Source organism: Notothenia rossii, assembly GCF_949606895.1.
Source record: "Notothenia rossii genome assembly, chromosome: 4".
NCBI lineage: Eukaryota > Metazoa > Chordata > Actinopteri > Perciformes > Nototheniidae > Notothenia > Notothenia rossii.
The window spans coordinates 65,619,819-65,636,970 of record NC_136902.1 but is presented as its reverse complement, the minus strand read 5'-3'; the positions used below and the strand labels follow the sequence as shown (position 1 = coordinate 65,636,970).

The following is a 17,152-nucleotide window of genomic DNA, read 5'->3' as shown; positions in this document are numbered from 1 at the left end:
GTTACAACGAGAACGTGACGTCATATTTACACTAGACGGATCCTTTCTAGCCATAACCCTCTGAGTCATTTGTAAATCTGCGTGAAAAATCAGCAGGAAGTGACGCATGCAAAGATGTTTTATAACGAACAGGATCCGCCTCTGAGGAAAGAAACTGTGACCAGAAGCATTTTCTCAATCAACCTTCCCTTGAAAAAGAGATCTATGATCTCAAGGGACAATCTGGATAAATAAAGGTTTGATATGAAATCAACCTACTCCTTCACAGATTTTTCATTCGGGTCAAATCTTTACAAATTAGACCAATTATACTTGGGTGGCCAGACTGGGGCCAGTTATTTTATGAGAGGGGCACAATAAATGCGAGTTAAAAAGACAAAGACAGTATAAAGTAATTGCATAAAATGAACATAAAATACAGTAATTTGTATTTGATTCTATACAGTTATGTATTTCAGTAACTTTAAGTTAAAGTTCTTTGTTTCAGTAAAGACATTATTTCAGTAGCTATATTTTTTATTTACAGTATTTGTTTTGGTAACTTTAAGTTACTAAACTTAAAGTGTACTGCTCTAAGGGGTCAGACTAGAATGCTGAGTTAGCACTATAGCAAATAAATCTTAATATTGTGAACCTGTCACTTGGAGAGGGGCTACAGGTCAGGGTTAGGGGGGCACTGGCCCCTGTTAACCTCCCCATGACCGCCCCTGTACATATCTCACAAGCAATCTTTAGAATTTAGAATATTTGTCATTACTTTATTTGAATCATTTATATTTTTCCAATGGGTGCTCACTTGCTGTATACTCGATTATATATTGTATCAAAGTTGGAGATAAAAAGTGTCAACTCAAAACCGTTGTGATGCTCAGTCCATGTCAGACAACACCTTTGAGGTAAAGCATGGATGAATACACTTCTAGGTAGGATTTAATTAATGTATTTACATGAGAAATTGTATTATGACTTACTATATTTGATTGTATTATTTTAATGTATTTGTATTGTATTTTCTGTTGTATCTTAATTCACTTTTTTATATTTGTATTTTACACTCTTTCTTGTCATTTCATTATTTTCCAGTAATTTTATTGTTTACAATGTTGTTGTTTGTTTTGGTAAAGTCCACTGAGACGGACGTGTGTTGTGATATTGGGCTATATAAAAAAAACTTTGATTTGATTCGATATTATAAATGAATGCATTTATAAAACCAAACAGAATCCAATATTAAAAAACACATTGTAGAAATTAAGTCGGTGAATAATTACATTTATTTCCCTTTCTTTTTGATCATTATTTGAACTTGTTTTGTTTTTTGTGCTTGACAGGATTTCAAACATAAAACTAATTTTGTAGTTTTGCACAGAGCGGACTGTATTTACACCCCTTTAAACCATTATATCATGTGAGACTTTTGGGATTATGTAAACCCTAAATTTTAGGGTTTACATAATCAAACTTTAGGGCCTAAAGACTAAGTTTGATTTGAATCAGGGGCCCCAGTGCTGCATGATCTTCTGAAAAAAAGGACGTGTCCATGATCACCTCAGTCCTCTAACATCTTTTCCTGGCGAATCAACAACTACATCCGGGTAACTGTGATGACCTTGGTTGGTTCATCATCATGGCGGCTATTGTCAGGTTGAGTTCTGTGTTTCGCAGAGGAGTCAAACGTGAGTACTTCTGTCTGTTTTCGCTGTGTCCATCCTTTTTTAAACATATATGCTTACTATAGTGTAGTAGTCTGATAGCAGGGCGATTTGACAGACGGGAGGTCGAACAGTAGCTATGTACGAACCTATGGTACGAACACACCATGTCTGGCTAATATTGTTATTTTCAAGTCAAGCCATAAGTTACAAAGCACGCCTTTATTGTAATGTTAAGTGTATTCTTCTTCACATCTCTGGTTAGCGCCAGTTATTGGCTATGACAATGTCTTAAACAGTATTGTGCACTGAGGGGGAATTGAAGACCATGATGACATCAGATGTCCATGACGTTATTACGCAGACCTGCACGCCAAACCCTACTTAAAGTTGTACTAACTATAAGTTAACACGCTTATTGATCCACTTACATACAAGGTAAAACTTTCCGACAAACCTTTGATAAGATAACACGACTCCGTTTTCAATTCGGCATATATAAGATAAACAAAAAAGCTTTGAGTATATTACTTATTCTACATAACTAAAAGTTCATCTGAGGTTAAGACTGCTCGCCACCGCCCTCCGTTGACTTTCTTGTTACCAAGTGTGAAACATTTTTTTTTTGGAAGCCAGTTTCCTTTTTACCACGTTCTGTGTTTATTTTTATTTGAACCTATCTCTAATGGAAACACATTGACAAACATTATTTCAGAAACTTAAAGCAAACATTTTATAACTATATCGTTTTGACCCTAAATCAGTTTTAATGCTGCTAGAGTGACTTGGGTGAAAAATTGTGTGGAAGTCAGAACAAAATTAGGTTAATATAATAATTTATTTAACATAGATGTACATGACTTAGTCATTTTTGTTCGTTTTTCATTATTCTAGTAAATGGACAGAACAGTTAATTATGTTATAATAGTTGTTTTTATCTTAAAAGATGTGTTGTGTGCTGAGGAGAAATGCAGTAAATGAAATACTTTATAGCTGTGTATCATGATTTATTGGTCTACAGTTTATGCTGTGGTTAGATTTCCATATTTTTGTCCATTTGATAAAATAAAAAGTGGTCTTTTCTCTTCAGCTCTGTTCTACCAAGGCACTCTGCTGGCCAGGCCGCTGGTTGTACCACACAACTACCAGGAGCAGCCCCACCAGCTGACAGCAAGGATCCATGCGTCACAGGCTCTGAACGGTCAGTGTTGACAGATGGATATATGAAGTAAAACATAAAGAATAGACCGGGAGTTTAATACACAACTGAGGTAAACCTCGTTATATATCGCAAACCAAGAACATCAAATTAGTACTGGTTTTCTGCGATTCATCACATTGTTATGCGCAAAATTCGATGATGAATTCAAAAGTAGTATTTTTTTGTAAATCTCAACTGTAACATGAATTAATGTAAACAAATCCAATATAAAACCAAAGTTATTTGCCAATGCCAGGGCATTAACGTTTTATCTAGTTTGTTTTAGAGAAAAAAGTTACCCTCAGAGTCCAGTGGTAATGCAATTCAACTTTCAGTGGTTACAAATAACTCTGGCTCTATCAACTCCGCCGTCTGGATAAGATTTAAAATGTCCATGTAAGAGTTTGCTACCTTTCTCAATTTTCACCATGATCGGGTTCATGTGAGCGCTGCAGCAGTCTAAGGCCCGCTCCAAATGCTCTCATTGGTTGAGACACGTGATGACGCCCATCCTAAGCCAATACTGATCAGCATCCCACCCCTCTTGGGACCCATGGTTTCTCTGTATGTATTCAGAGCCAGTGAGCAACGGACTTTCAAAATAATAATAGCAATAAAAAGAAAACTGTTAATGCGCGGAATTTTTTTTTTTTAATGAATCATGCGATAATAACAACACGTTAACTTGCCCAGCCCTACATAAAATAAACAGAAATGACCACTTGTTGAATCGAAACTTTGTCAACCTTGTAAATGAGAATTCATTTAACCAAGTAATGCTTTGTCCAAAGGTTATCTGATAAAATAGTCAGAGTCCAGCACATTATGATACATGCAGAGAATGGACCAATATTAATACCACTGAACAAGTAAAGGTGTCTAACTTGGTTTAACTACTGGTTTAAACAGACTGACTAAAATGCACATGTGAAGGAACACGTGTGAGGGTCTAAGGCAGAGGTGCCCAGTACGTCGACCGCGGGGGCCATGCTGGTAGATCGCGAGTCATTCATAAAAAAAAAAATCCAGCTCCGTTAAAATAGAAAAAACAGGTTTTGTTCCCTCCTCCCTTGGCCTCCCTGCCACTTAATTCAGGAGTTTGGCGGAGAGAAGCGCTCCAAGGTGTGGTTAAATGTTACCCGTCTTGAGGTGGACAATGCTCCTTGCCAAGAGTGTTTAGCATGTAAGGGCGGTAACACGAGCAATTTGTCTAAACATTTAGCCAAAGTGCACCACATTCAGACGGAGGAATGCACCGGGTTCCACTGTCTTTCTAGCAGCTCTGTAGCCCCATCCACGAGTAACATTTCCACGTCAGGTGTTATGTATGCTAAAAACACACGGAGTTAACTCAATGATACAAACATGGGTTAATGATTAGAGGTAACGGAGTTACTCTTTATTTTGTTAAAGTTTCAGCTATTCTGTTTTCATCGATTATCAAATTAGTCGTTTGTTGCAGCCCTATTGTAGTTATCCCATGTATAAATAAAACGTGTTATTCAGCAACCCTTGCAATTTGGGATTTTATTTTTGGTTGGTAGACCTTGGTGAGCTGGTCATTTCAAAAGTAGCTCACCAGCCAAAAAAGTCTGGGCACCCCTGGTCTAAGGACAGAGGGTGTCATATTGTCATACTGATATTCTGTACAAACTGTGAAGTCCACTGAGACAAATGTAACATTTGTGATATTGGGCTATATAAATAAACATTGATTGATAGAATGAACACACAGCAGGGCACCATATGTATTCATTTAGTATTTTCTGTGATCCAGTGTCATTGCAGTTTTTGAATTCATTATTATTCTTCAGGGTGGATTTGGCACTCGGCCCAGTTGACGACCACTGCTTAATAGTGATGTGTTTATGTCTCTCTAAACTAGCACGGTGCAGTTTTTCTGGTTTTACCATAGACTATATATAAAAGGTTTGACCTGAAAGCAGGTGGCTGACAGCCTTTCTGATGTAGGTCTGGTGTTTTGTGGTTCATTTATAGCACCCTAAATACTCGAGTGGTGGTAGTAATCTGACACCTGGTTCATGCAAGGACTGATTCTTGCTAACCGGTTTTAACACTCTTACCCACTATTCGGGTTAGGAGGTCAGACAGAAGTTCAGAGAAATCCATCTGTCAAATACCAAAGTGTCGCTCAGCTTCGCCCGATTCTTAATCGTGTTTACCAAGACTTTGTTAATTTAATACACCAGGTTTATTTTAAGGAAATACATTTTTTAAACTGGGTTGATAACTTCTTTACACTGAAGCGTTATTGAAACGTTGAAGGAAATGGCTATCGTGTGTCATATAGGCACGAGCATCCCTACATTTTTTGAATTCAGAACACTACAATTGTTACCAAGTTATTACAAAACCTTTTGAAGACTATCCAAATTGTGTTTGCAGCATCAAGAATCAAGTGTCACATTCTTTGGATTATGTGCTTTATTTTTATTTGATATAAACTACACCAGGGGTCGGCAACCTTTTTGATATGAAGTGCCATTTAAAAAAAAGAATTGTTATCAGCGTGCCAACCATAGGTGTCAACGATCGAGAATTATCAACCGGAGGGGGGTGGGGTTGAGGTGTTGGACGCTCGTGAACTATCAGCAGGAGGGCGGGGAAGCAGTGTGTGGACCTGTCAGCGCAACTTACATGATGCCGAATTTAACAAACACCTTTAAATAATTGGTTTAAACGGCATAATAATAAGGACGATCGTCCGTTCTGTGATTCTCCAGAGCACACATTCTATGATATTAGGCTCATGGAAGTGAAATGAGGAAGCGGAAAAACAGAGGTCTGTGATGTATTTTGTGAAACAGAAGAACAGCTAAATAAATGCAACGGCCTCCCAAGAAGAGCTCGCCTCTCTCCAGTCATTTAAGTTAAAGTTGGTTATTGAACCTGAAGCTTGTTGATTCTGCCCTCCTCGACTACGGTCTGGGAGCCGACAAGAAAGTTCAACACACAGATGGCCAGTCCGCCCCTTTGTAGCGTATTATTTCGATAACAGATGAGCAGATCGCCACTGGGCTTTCAACTAAATACACAGCCACGAAAAAACTGCAGCATTTGTACAGCTCCTTATGGGTACTGCAATTAGTGAAGTGCTTTATTCCTCTGTGGTGAAACGATCAGCACTGCACCACGGAGGAAAGCGGCAGAAAGTCACCTGGATATAAAGAGAGCGGGGCTGCGTTGCATGCATGGCTTCCTTCTGCAGGTAACGGGGAGACGCGCTCTGGCGGCGGTCTCGTTCAGGATCGGAAAATACAATTTCAATATTTTGCACACTTATTCCACTTATTCCTAGTGTGCCACTGGTTACGGTGCCGCGTGCCAATGCTGGCACGCGTGCCAGGGGTTGCCGACCCCTGAACTACACCAACAAATGTAATATAACAAGTTTCTTTGGTACACTCCTTCTACTGTTTTTACCTTTTAGCCACAGATACTGAGGTCTGCTGTTTGTTTCCCTCTACAGCGGGCTCTGGCTCCAAAGCCGCCTCTCTGCACTGGACAGGAGAGCGAGTGGTGAGCATCCTGCTGCTGGCCCTGGGACCCGCAGCCTATTTCAGCCCCTGTCCTGCCGTCGACTACTCCCTGGCTGCTGCCCTGACCCTGCATGGGCACTGGTGAGACAGGCAAACACTAACCCAAACCTTGGTGGCATTATTTGTGAGGATGAAAGTTGGCAATTGCTTTCATTAATAACCATATTGCAGTTTTAAAAGCGTCAAAGTTTTGTCCTAAAGTGTAACATATTGAATAGAACACCATACTCTCCATTTCTAACTAAGCCCCTGATAAGTGAGCCAGGCGTTGAAGCACATTTTTGTAGTGGCCAAACGTTAGTACTCAAATGAGCCTTTATTTAAATAATAAGGTCCTTAAAGTCTTAAAAATGTGCTAAATGCCAAATTGAGTTATTTTTCTTCATTCATTTATTTGACTGTGCCAAGATTGGGTGTGAAGCAGCGGCTCGGAGGCGGGCTTCATTTTGTTATTATTATTTAAATTCTGTTCTATTTTATCTTATTTTTTACCTTGTGTGAGTCATGTTTTTCACTCTGACCTTGTTGCTGCTATAAACGCCTGCATTATCTCATTAAGGATAAGATGGACGAGAGAGCATGCTCTATGGCCTTCAGAATATCCAGGGAAGATTCCATCAACATCCCAGTATTTTTGTTCTCGAGAGTCGAGACGTGTTGGCTTCACGCACACTGAGCGATTCTTTAAGAAGTATCTACTTCTCTTTACACGTCGATGCTTCTAGACCAAAACTTTGAAATGATATAGTTTCACTTCCTGCTGACTTGGCAATTACACACCAAAGTTTGGGTTTGGCCAGTCTTGTATATCTCTGTAAAATGTAATTGCTCTATTGACTGCCTGTTACCAACTTATCAGGTGCTACATCCTACATGAAGATTATAATGTTTAGTTTTTGGTAATACATTTTAATTAATCGTATTTTAATCGCAATTACGATTACGCCTTGCAACGATTACGAAAACAACGTAATTGAAATAAAACGATTATTTTTTTATTATTATTATTACTTTTTTTTTTATTATTCAAATAACATTTATTTATTTATTTTTTTCAGTTAAATTATACTTAAAGTTCATGGTAATAAACTGTTAAAAAAATACTGTTCACATTTTTTTTTCTCTAATAAATTGATGTTTTCAAAGTAAATGGAGATTATGATTTTTGCAATAATCGAGCAGCCCTATTTTAAAGTAGTTATTTTGAGGGCTGAAAGGGTGTTTTTTGACATTAAACAGTTGAAGCCTCCAGAGGGACCAGTCACTGAGCGGATCATAGACTTCCCTTATCCTGGGAAAAGGTGACGGGTAAATCCCTTCGTCTCGAGGTTCACAGGGAATTGTAGTCGAATGCTAATGGGGTATTAATTAGACTTGTCAGCATCCCGGTCACAGCCCTCCTCACCTCTGTGGTCATACACCAGCAGATTGGGATTTAACACAAATAGACCGTATGGGGAGTTGGAATGAAAGTTTCTTTGAACCCTCCACAAACTTATTTCCCAAACGTCTCCACCCAGGTCATAGAATTAGCTTGCTCACTGACCCTCACAGGACAAAATGCAAACGTTATGCCATGGGGCTTTGTTGAGGGGGGGTTCAGCCATCCTGCCTCGGCTGTCAGCAGCTATTAATTCAGCCTCGATTAGGCCTGGCTTTGTTTGCAGACTTGAGAGGGTGGCTTTAGCTTAGCGTCGCAGCGGTCTGTTCTTCCGTCAGTTTGAGCGCCGACTTAACAGCCTGGCAGGTGTAGGCCACAAATCCCAGTCATGAGTAGTGATAAGTCAAGCAATGTGTTCCTCCAAGGGTCCTGCCAAGTCCTCTGTGTCCAAAACCAGTTAACCTGATGCTGCCATGGGCATTGTTGAAGGCCCGGGATGAAGCATGGGAAGGTTGGAAAGGTTCTTCTTTTTTGGCTAGTACATGTAGGCTGTGCCTGACGGGATTATACAGCACTAAGGAATGTTGGAACTGAATGCCTTTAATTAGACATTAGGCTATTTCATCTAAGGAGGTAGAGGCCTGGCCAATTCATCAACCAAGCTCTCATATCAAATCTGTTATTTATTAAAATAATTAAAATAAAATCTTTGACGGGAAAGCCTTTGTACATAAAGCATCAATTATAAATCCCAAGGTGCATTGGGCTCAAAACATTGAATTACCAAGCTCTGCTACTTGGACCATTATCTGGTGGAAGTTGAAGATAACGCTGTTGAGACAACACATTTTACATCTGTAGCTTATATCAATTTACCCTTAATTTACTCTAAACTGTGTACATTTATCTGTTCCTAACGGCAACAACAAAGTGTCTTAAATTAGCTATTGTATTGAATTGCATCTCTGACGTGCCGTAGCAATGGAGGATGAAGTCTCATAAGTATAGACCAGGGGAGTCAAACTCAATTACATGGCGGGCCACATCAGCATTATGGTTGCCCTTGTAATGGAAAACGTCTGGAGCAATGGAGTCATAACACAATGGAACACGGGAGAGCTGCAACTTGATGGCAAACAGCTGAAGGTTTATTTTAAGTTACAGCCGGGGAGATTTGACAAAGATATTTGCTGCAGCCACGAGGTGACACAGAGGTTTCCCAAACCAATTCTGAAGAATCTTTCCCCTAGTCAGAGATTTTAACTAGTTCAGAAATAATAAATACAATTTCTTCATACTAAGACTAAACAAGCAGGGCAATACAACTGTTTCTGCAAAACTTAAGGGACTTGGATATCTGATATGCTGGACCTCCAGGGCCCAGGAGTTCAAAACTTTTAATCCCTATCTGATCAGATCAGATTTGGATTTTGGGTAGTTGAAAACCACAAAACAGGAATAGGATCACTTTGATATCAGATCAGGAAATCCAATCCAAGCTTTAATCTGGATCAAATCTTCAAAACGGGTAGTTCAAACATCAGTTTGATCCCAAAAAACTGGATTATCCTGATCCCACCAGAGGGGCGGATTTGCAGTGGATTACCAGAGCAAAATGTACTGTACATTTTATTTTAAAATATGTTTCAATATAAATAAGATGGCAAAGTTTGTTAACTGAAATAATACACCATTTTTAGCCTTCATGGGAAATAAATTTTATTTTTCCATTTTTGCTCACGTTTGTGGTGGCCTATTTTGTTCAACCAAATGTTGATGACATAAATGTTTATGCTCATAAAAGTATCACAACAAAGATTGTCAATCACAAATGTAATTTAGATTAAAGTAAAAATATCTTCAACAAAAAAAAAGTCCATCATCTTTCATCACCTTTCAAATTTAAAAATATAATTAGACATTATAGATGTCTCTGCAATGTGGCCTCTTGTCTTCCTTGTATTCTTTTTCATATCCACTGGATGGCGATCGGTAGGATTAAAGCACTGATATTCAGGATCTAGTAATCTTGAAAAGTCGTAGTCTGGATCAGGGTGATCCTATCCTGAATTGCTTTGAACTACAGGGACAAAATCTGGCCGATTTGTCTGATCCTGGATCACAAAAAATGGGATTTCAAAATCTGATTGAGATTTAAAGTTTTGAACTCCTGGGCCCATGTTTCCTTGGACAATAAATCTTTTGTGAGCTTATGATTTAACTGTCAATAGAAAGAGACAGCGCTGCCTCTATGTGAGAGAGATAACAGCAACTCTAAAGGGTTCATGCCTGAGCCATGAGAGACGAGAAACAGAGATTAAAGAATGATGATCTAGGTCAAAGGCTAACACCTAAGCAAACATTTTGTTATATTCCGTCCCAGTAGTTGGCATCGCTAGGGCTCCCTCTGCAAAAAGCCAGCGCCATTTTTCAATCTGATTTTTGCAATATTGCAAACCTGTCAAACACAAGTTTGACACTTAGACGTTTTGTCAAGGACCATCTCCACATATTAACAGCACATTTATATATAAAGCGAAATGCAATTGAAGCTAAATGCAATCTCCAAAAGCAGATGGCTAAAGTAATTAGCTATCAACAAACTTACGTAATGTTATAAAAGGTGTTTTGCCTACTAAAACTTTTCTGCGTTTGCTTGTGTTTGTCTCTAGGGGTATCGGGCAGGTATTAACAGACTACGTTCATGGGGACGCAAAGATCAAGATGACCAACGCCGGCCTCTTCGTCCTGTCCACGGTCACCTTCGCCGGTCTCTGCTACTTCAACTACAACGACGTGGGCCTCTGCAAAGCCATCGCCCTGCTCTGGAGCAAATGAGTTAACTGTGGAAGCTTGGAAGACCGAGACACCGGGAGAAGAGAAATCTTGTCCTGGCTGATTGTAAAAGATTGAAGGTGTTCTATGTAAATTCTTATAAATATATCATGTTGACAATATAACAGTGATTCACAGGTATGTAACTGTAATTAACGTCGATCAATTCAGGCTTGGTCTCTGTTTTAAGTTTTCGGTCAACAACTGGCATCCATTTTCTTTTCTAAAATGTGGGAGATATTCAGATTTGTTTGTTCAATGTGGACTTCTAGCAACGTTCCCCTGTAGATTTTCATCATAAGCAACAACATGTCCAACTCTACAAATAGGAGCTACCAGTTTCCTCGCATGTAATCGTTATATTTACTGGGTACATGCATAAACTGCTACAACTTCAATTAAGTCTTACACAAAAGTGCTGTCTGTTCGGGTCTTGTATGTTGCTCAATGTATTTTGTTTCATTCACAATGTGTACATACTACCTTTTGCTCAAACTCATCAGGGATAGCATAGCAGATCCGCGCGCCCTCCACACTAACCCCCCCACGAGGAAGATCCACCTACTGTTTCTTTTGTTGCTACACTCTTAGCCTTTCCCTCACCTCGAGTACTCGAGTTTCACTGTATGCTGATGACAGACCGCTGTTTGCAGATCTCCAGCTGTTTGTTTTTTTTAGAGCAGACTGCCTTTGCTTCCATTAGCTAACTGCTGCCCTGTTGAAGGTTCATTAAAGATAGGCAAGAACGGAAGACAAAATAAAAACATGTCGAACTTCAAAATATTTCATACAAATGTATTGATGGCAGTTGTATTTATTTATTACCTCTTGGGGGGAAAAATAGAAACCTAATTTCAGTGTTCCTTCATCAATGTGAGCCTATATAAGATTCAATATGGCTGACTAATCAAACTCCTTCATTTATTCCAGCAATAATCTTTAGTACTGCTTGTATGGGTGTCGCCGGTTGTTGGCTTTAAAACCGGTTTGAACTTCATTTGGTTGTCTCAATGCTCACGCAGTAAATGTTTCTGAGAGCTTACACGTTTTGTCTTGGTCTGTTTGATTCTTCCAAATTGTCCATTTGTAATTTCTGTTCAATTTTTTTTCGACTTTTCAGATTATACGAACAAAATGCGATATGGCAAGAAAAATGCACTGTTCCTGCCTCAGCAAAATAAAGTTTGCTTTACAGATGTTTTCATATTTTGACATTTTATGACCTAACAATATATACAATGACAGTAGAGTACAAAAGGTATGTAACCATATTATAAAACATTCTGAAAAAACATACTTCATTTGATATTGTAATCATACACATTAATTACAATACATTCAATTTATACTCCGGCAGAAACTAATGCAGTAAAAAAGCTGGTCGTATCAAAGGTACATCATTTATTTAGTCCATTACAGTACACTGATGCATCAACCAAACTGTTCAATAGTACATCAATAAACTCAAGCTATTAATATAATGCAACAAACCAAATGCGTGTCTTTGGGGGGAAATGCCATTATGATATAAAAACAGATTTCAAATGTTTTGAAATAAAAGAATGCAGTTATTCAATAAGAAACATGTCTTAATATAAGACTAAGAAAATACATGTTCAAATACAATTTCAGAATTTCCCAAATTATTTTTGATTGATATTAAAAACAATGTTTATCATGATTTATTATGCCTTTGTGGTTTGATACTATAAGACTTGTGGGTCCCTTATGCTTAAAAGATAAGCTGTTGTTAAATTATTAAGTTCTCAAAAACAAGGTAAAGTGTATGTAACCGCACATAGGAAAAACAATTACTGCAGTTAGTCCCCAAAGCCATTCACCCTTAAGGAGACAATCAGGGTGGATTTTTTATGATTACATTTAGGGATCGCGACACACATGCCACTCACACTTATTATCCTGTTCCTCGATCGTCTTTAGGACCAGTTTATTCAAGTTAAGGTTTGTATCGCACGCAAATCCCAGGTATTTATTCGGGAACTTGGAGGACCGAAACTTGTACATGTGAGATGCTTGGCTTTCTTCCATGTAGAACAATTTGTCGCTGGTACTTTCATCAATCTTCTTTGGAAGATCCTTCAATTGAAAGAGACATAGCAAACCGGATTTAGTTATGCATTCAGTTAGTTGAATAGAGTTGACAGAATGAAAAGCTGAAGGAGTATGGGATAAATGTTAAGGGAAATTATCATTTGTAAGTCAATGACTCTCCCAGTATTCCTGTTTTTCTTGACGGAAATTCCTTTTTTGTCACCGCCTTACCATTTGAAACACTACCAACAAAGGCAGCAGTCATTTTTAAAGTAATTTTACTTTTTTTACTTTAAGAATATTCCTAAGCCAATATTTATGTACTTGTTTGATTTCAAATGCTGGACTTTTACTTATAACAGAGCATTTTTACACTTTAGTATTGCTACTTTTACTTACTGTGAGTAACAGATCTAAGAACTTTTTTCATCCCTGGAAACAACAAATGAAACCTGATCACAGTCAAGGAAGAGAGTGGATCTTCACCACACATTGTAAATAACTGTAAATTATTTGTGAATACTCTTACCATATTACCAATTTTTTCAGAAGAAATACCATCCTGCTTGCAGCACACCACCATTTTAACAGAACCGATACTCGCATACAGCATGATTGGCCTTCCTTTTTGTCTCCCATCAGTCTCCATGTCATTGTAATTCTGGATTTTGAATTGGCAGTCTAAAAAGTAAAGGAGGGAGGGCAAGAAGCAAGAGGAAACAGCAGCACACTGTGAATGATGGAGGATCGTTGTTATAGAAACACAAGGATTGACATTAGAGATGTCCCGATCTGATCACGTGATCGGGGATCGGAGCCGATCACATGATTTTCAAAAGATCGGAATTGGGAGAAAAAAATCGGGGATCGGGATCTTTTATTTATTTATTTGTAATACTTTTTTATTTTTTTTATTCAATGTTACAAAACAGAAATGACCATGTTCAAGTCTTAAAGTCATCGTGAGGCCTTAGTTTTGGTTTCAAATTACACAACATCATGTATGTGTTGCTTCTTTGGGGCTTGTTTTCATAGACCTGGTTGCTTATTTCTCTCAAATCTGGCAACAGAGTGGGCGCAGTGTCTAATTGTAGCAGTAAGCTAACGAGTACTGATAAGCTTTATTTTTGTTTTGATCCAACGCTGCACAACTGAACTGATCCAATGCTGCTGTGAAAAAAAGAAGCTATATCCATGTTGGATAGAATATCCAATTTAAATTAAAAAAATAACTTTAAGGGACAACTTGAATGCTTTTTTTCTTTTTTTTCTCTTAATGCATTGCATAAAGATCGGATCGGGAAAAATCGGTATCGGCAAATTGTCAAAAAAGCAAAAAAAGGTGATCGGGACATCCCTAATTGACATATTTGAGAATACCTTCACAGTATGACCTAATGTATTGTGTTTTTTATAGGCTTTCTACTGCTAAGCCGACGATGTCCAACTCTACATTTCAACAAAATCCATCACCACCAACTGCCTCACTGAAATAAAATCCTGGATGTAAAATAACTTCCTCAAACTCGGCTTGTGATAAATCAGACATGCTCATCGTCGCTCCCAAATCCCTCACCAAAAACAATCATAACCTCTCCATCGCCCTCGATATTTCCACTCCGTCTCCCTCCCCACACATCCGCAACCTCTGAGTCATTTTCGATAGCAACCTCTTGAAAACCATATTAAGCACATCATCAAAACTGCCTTCTTCCATCTCAAAAAGATATCCCGTCTCCAGCGATCACTCTCCTTCTCTGCTCCACTCTTGCAACTATGGTCTCTCTGGAACTCACTCCCCGAACACTGCCTTTAATCTCAACAAGTACAATATACTTAAAACATCAAAAGAAATAAAATAGTGCAAGTAAAATGCATAAATAATTAAACGATATACAGTACATGTACATGGTATATTGAGTCAGAATAAAACAGACCCTGAAGATAGCAACACAAGGGCTCCCTAGACAAAAAGGCATGTTGTAGGAAAAAGGATCTGTGGCTAACGCGCATTTATGAAACATTTTGTTCAGCAGGATAATCCCACATATTAACACTACTTTGTGATTTTTCACAGCATAATTGCAAACGGCAGAAGTAAAAAGCTAACCCTATGATTCAAACTACATCACAGTCGCATCCCTTGAGGTCAAAGACGATATCATTCAGTCACCTTTTCACAACCGCTGTTCTTAAAGTGGTCAAATGCTAACTCATTTCCAGGTTTTAGGACTCATTCCTGCACCACTCACACAATATAAATATAAATGTAGACTGGAAACAGATTGTGTTATATGCATTCGGTCTTGTGTGAATAAAGCTTCTTCTGCACACATTGCGTTTCGTATAAGGGTGTTTGATCTAATGTAAGACATCTGGCATACATTTGTTGTCTTTTATGGCTGACCGCAGGAATGTTACTGACATCTAATTCGAGGAGGGTTCAGCTCTTCACAGCTGGTCCCGGTTAGCAGTATATCCTCATTGTATTCACTGTATTCCCATGAGTCCTGTTAGCCAGTAGGAGCCCACAAATATTCACTCTCTGTTCCAAGAGTAAAAACTAAACATGGAGAAGCAGCGTTTAGCTTCTATGCCCCGACTATCTGGAACAAACTCCCTGAATCCTGCAGGTCCACTGCAACTCTTAATACTTTTAAATGAGTGAGCTATTTCTATCCACACTGCAGCATGGTTTTTATTCATGTATTCTATACCTGTTGTGTTTATTTTATTATCTTTGCTTTTTAATGCCTGTTTTTAAATGCCATTTTATGATGTGTTTATTCTTAGATGTCTTTTATTTTAATTTTTCAAGCACTTGGAATTGCCGTGTGCTGAAAGGTACTTGTTTCTAAATGCTGTAAGTGTCCATATAGATGCTACGTTGATATTTGTGCAGTTGTAAATGAAAATGGATCCATGTTTATAAAGGTTGGATTAAAGTACAATATGTTGGTTTGTTGGTTGCATCTTACCAGGCTTCTTTAGCTCAGTCTCGTCTAAGTTTTTCACTTCAAACTGACTTTCATGAAATTGCAGGAATTGGTTGGACTTGCTTCGGACCCAGCGTATCTCGGGTTCCGCCGGTGACTTTGCAAAACCATCTTCAGTCAAATCTTCACCCATCTCTTTGAGAGAAAAACATGTTATAACAGCAGCAACATCTTACAGTTGAAAAGGAATGCAATGTGGACTGTGTTCAACAAAAAAAACTACACAACAATTTTCTCACCTGGTGTTTCTGTCATTTTTGTGGTTGAAATAGAAAAGGGGAACAGAAAAATATATTTCAGGATTTACTTAGAAACATAAAAATGATAGTGATTATATCAAAAATGATAGTTCAAATATTTTAAACCATATAAAAGTAGCAAGTACCTACTGAGAAAGAATACAATCACAGTTACCTTGAAAGTAGAAGGCATCATCACAGATATTCACAAAAGTAACGTGGGAGTAGTCACAGGACGCCATCGGGAAGACTTGGTAAAAAAAAAATGTTACAATTGTGTTTTCTTTTCTACACATGGTGGTTTAAGATGTAAGTGCAAGATAAATAAGAGAGCGGAAACATTTAATCAAACAACTTCTCCAAATGTTGTTTCAAAACAATTCTTCAGAACAGATTTACTGCTTTTTATAGATGAAGTCACTTCAGTTAATAACATTTGTTCTACCTTTTCCAGCATGATAAATACATCAACACATTCATAATTGTAATCACTGGCATACTTGTAGCCTATGTGTGTACTGAAAGCGTAACAAACCTTTGAAGACTTTGTGTATAACCCCCTGTAGATAAAGAAGAAAAACAGACATAAAAAAAATTGTCAAATAAAATAATTCCTTCCTGCCAAAACGTCGAGCTAAAGCCCCCTCAACATATCAGCACGTCACCTGAGTCAGACTCGCCGCACCCTGCAGCTCTGGAGGTGTTGAACAAACTGCTCCCGAGCTGTGTCCTCGAGACATGGGGTGTTTATGTCGAGAACGTTTGTTTGGTAGCACATGTCTTCCGAGTCACTAGGCTTGTTTGAGACGCGTTGCGGCTCGCCTCGAAAGTAGACGAGAATAGCCGATCGCAGCCGGGGGAGGTCTCAAAAAGCTCGCCTGAAGTCGGACAGCTCCGAGTCGGCTTCTTCTTCTTCTTCTTCTTCTTTGCCTTCTTCTTTGCCTTCTTCTTCTTCTTCTCTCAGTTTTTTGGCGGATTGCAAACCACTTTAAGGTGCATTCCGCCACCTCCGGAGTCGGCTTGACTCGGTTTGCATTTATAAAGAATGCACACATGTGTTTAATTGTTAATGTCAAATATCCTAAGTAAATACATTTGTTCATGCTCAAGATTAGATTCAACTCTATTGTTATTGCACAGATTACAGGTACTGAGATAACGAAATGCAGTTTAGCTTCTAACCAGGAGTGCAACAAGCAGTAAAGTGAAAAGTAATGTACACAATCTACAGAATAA

The 17,152-nt window shown here is 38.4% G+C and overlaps 2 protein-coding genes across 3 annotated transcripts; one reads left to right on the top strand and one right to left on the bottom strand.

Moving 5' to 3' along the window:
- Window positions 1-1,546: 1,546 nt before the first annotated feature.
- Window positions 1,547-11,829, top strand: sdhdb (succinate dehydrogenase complex, subunit D, integral membrane protein b). Its single transcript, XM_079679594.1, has 4 exons — window positions 1,547-1,676; window positions 2,743-2,853; window positions 6,344-6,494; window positions 10,467-11,829. The coding sequence occupies exons 1-4, from the start codon at window positions 1,628-1,630 to the stop codon at window positions 10,630-10,632; spliced, it is 477 nt and encodes a 158-aa protein (XP_079535720.1). The 5' UTR covers window positions 1,547-1,627; the 3' UTR covers window positions 10,633-11,829.
- Window positions 11,830-12,015: 186 nt separating this feature from the next.
- LOC307038235 (uncharacterized protein) lies at window positions 12,016-16,851 on the bottom strand. 2 transcript variants are annotated; one of them, XM_079679593.1, is made up of 7 exons: window positions 16,582-16,851; window positions 16,452-16,476; window positions 15,917-16,166; window positions 15,660-15,812; window positions 13,211-13,362; window positions 13,081-13,113; window positions 12,016-12,726 (listed from the first exon to the last, which is right to left on the bottom strand). In XM_079679593.1, the coding sequence occupies exons 3-6, from the start codon at window positions 15,930-15,932 to the stop codon at window positions 13,108-13,110; spliced, it is 327 nt and encodes a 108-aa protein (XP_079535719.1). In that variant the 5' UTR covers window positions 15,933-16,166; window positions 16,452-16,476; window positions 16,582-16,851; the 3' UTR covers window positions 12,016-12,726; window positions 13,081-13,107. The 2 variants fall into 2 exon arrangements, with proteins under 2 accessions (XP_079535719.1, XP_079535718.1); XM_079679592.1 differs by lacking the exon at window positions 13,081-13,113 and having other exon boundaries at window positions 16,582-16,847.
- Window positions 16,852-17,152: the final 301 nt, after the last annotated feature.

What these genes read in the sequence shown, in the direction of transcription:
- sdhdb (XM_079679594.1), top strand. Translation starts at nt 1,628, where the DNA reads ATGGCGGCTATTGTCAGGTTGAGTTCTGTGTTTCGCAGAGGAGTCAAA. An exon ending in GTTTCGCAGAGGAGTCAAAC is followed by an intron (nt 1,677 to 2,742) that starts GTGAGTACTTCT and finishes TTTTCTCTTCAG; the next exon opens with CTCTGTTCTACCAAGGCACT. An exon ending in CTGACCCTGCATGGGCACTG is followed by an intron (nt 6,495 to 10,466) that starts GTGAGACAGGCA and finishes GTTTGTCTCTAG; the next exon opens with GGGTATCGGGCAGGTATTAA.
- LOC307038235 (XM_079679592.1), bottom strand. An exon ending in GACTGAGCTAAAGAAGCCTG is followed by an intron (nt 13,363 to 15,659) that starts GTAAGATGCAAC and finishes TTTACTTTTTAG; the next exon opens with ACTGCCAATTCAAAATCCAG. An exon ending in CTGAAAAAATTGGTAATATG is followed by an intron (nt 12,727 to 13,210) that starts GTAAGAGTATTC and finishes TTTCAATTGAAG; the next exon opens with GATCTTCCAAAGAAGATTGA.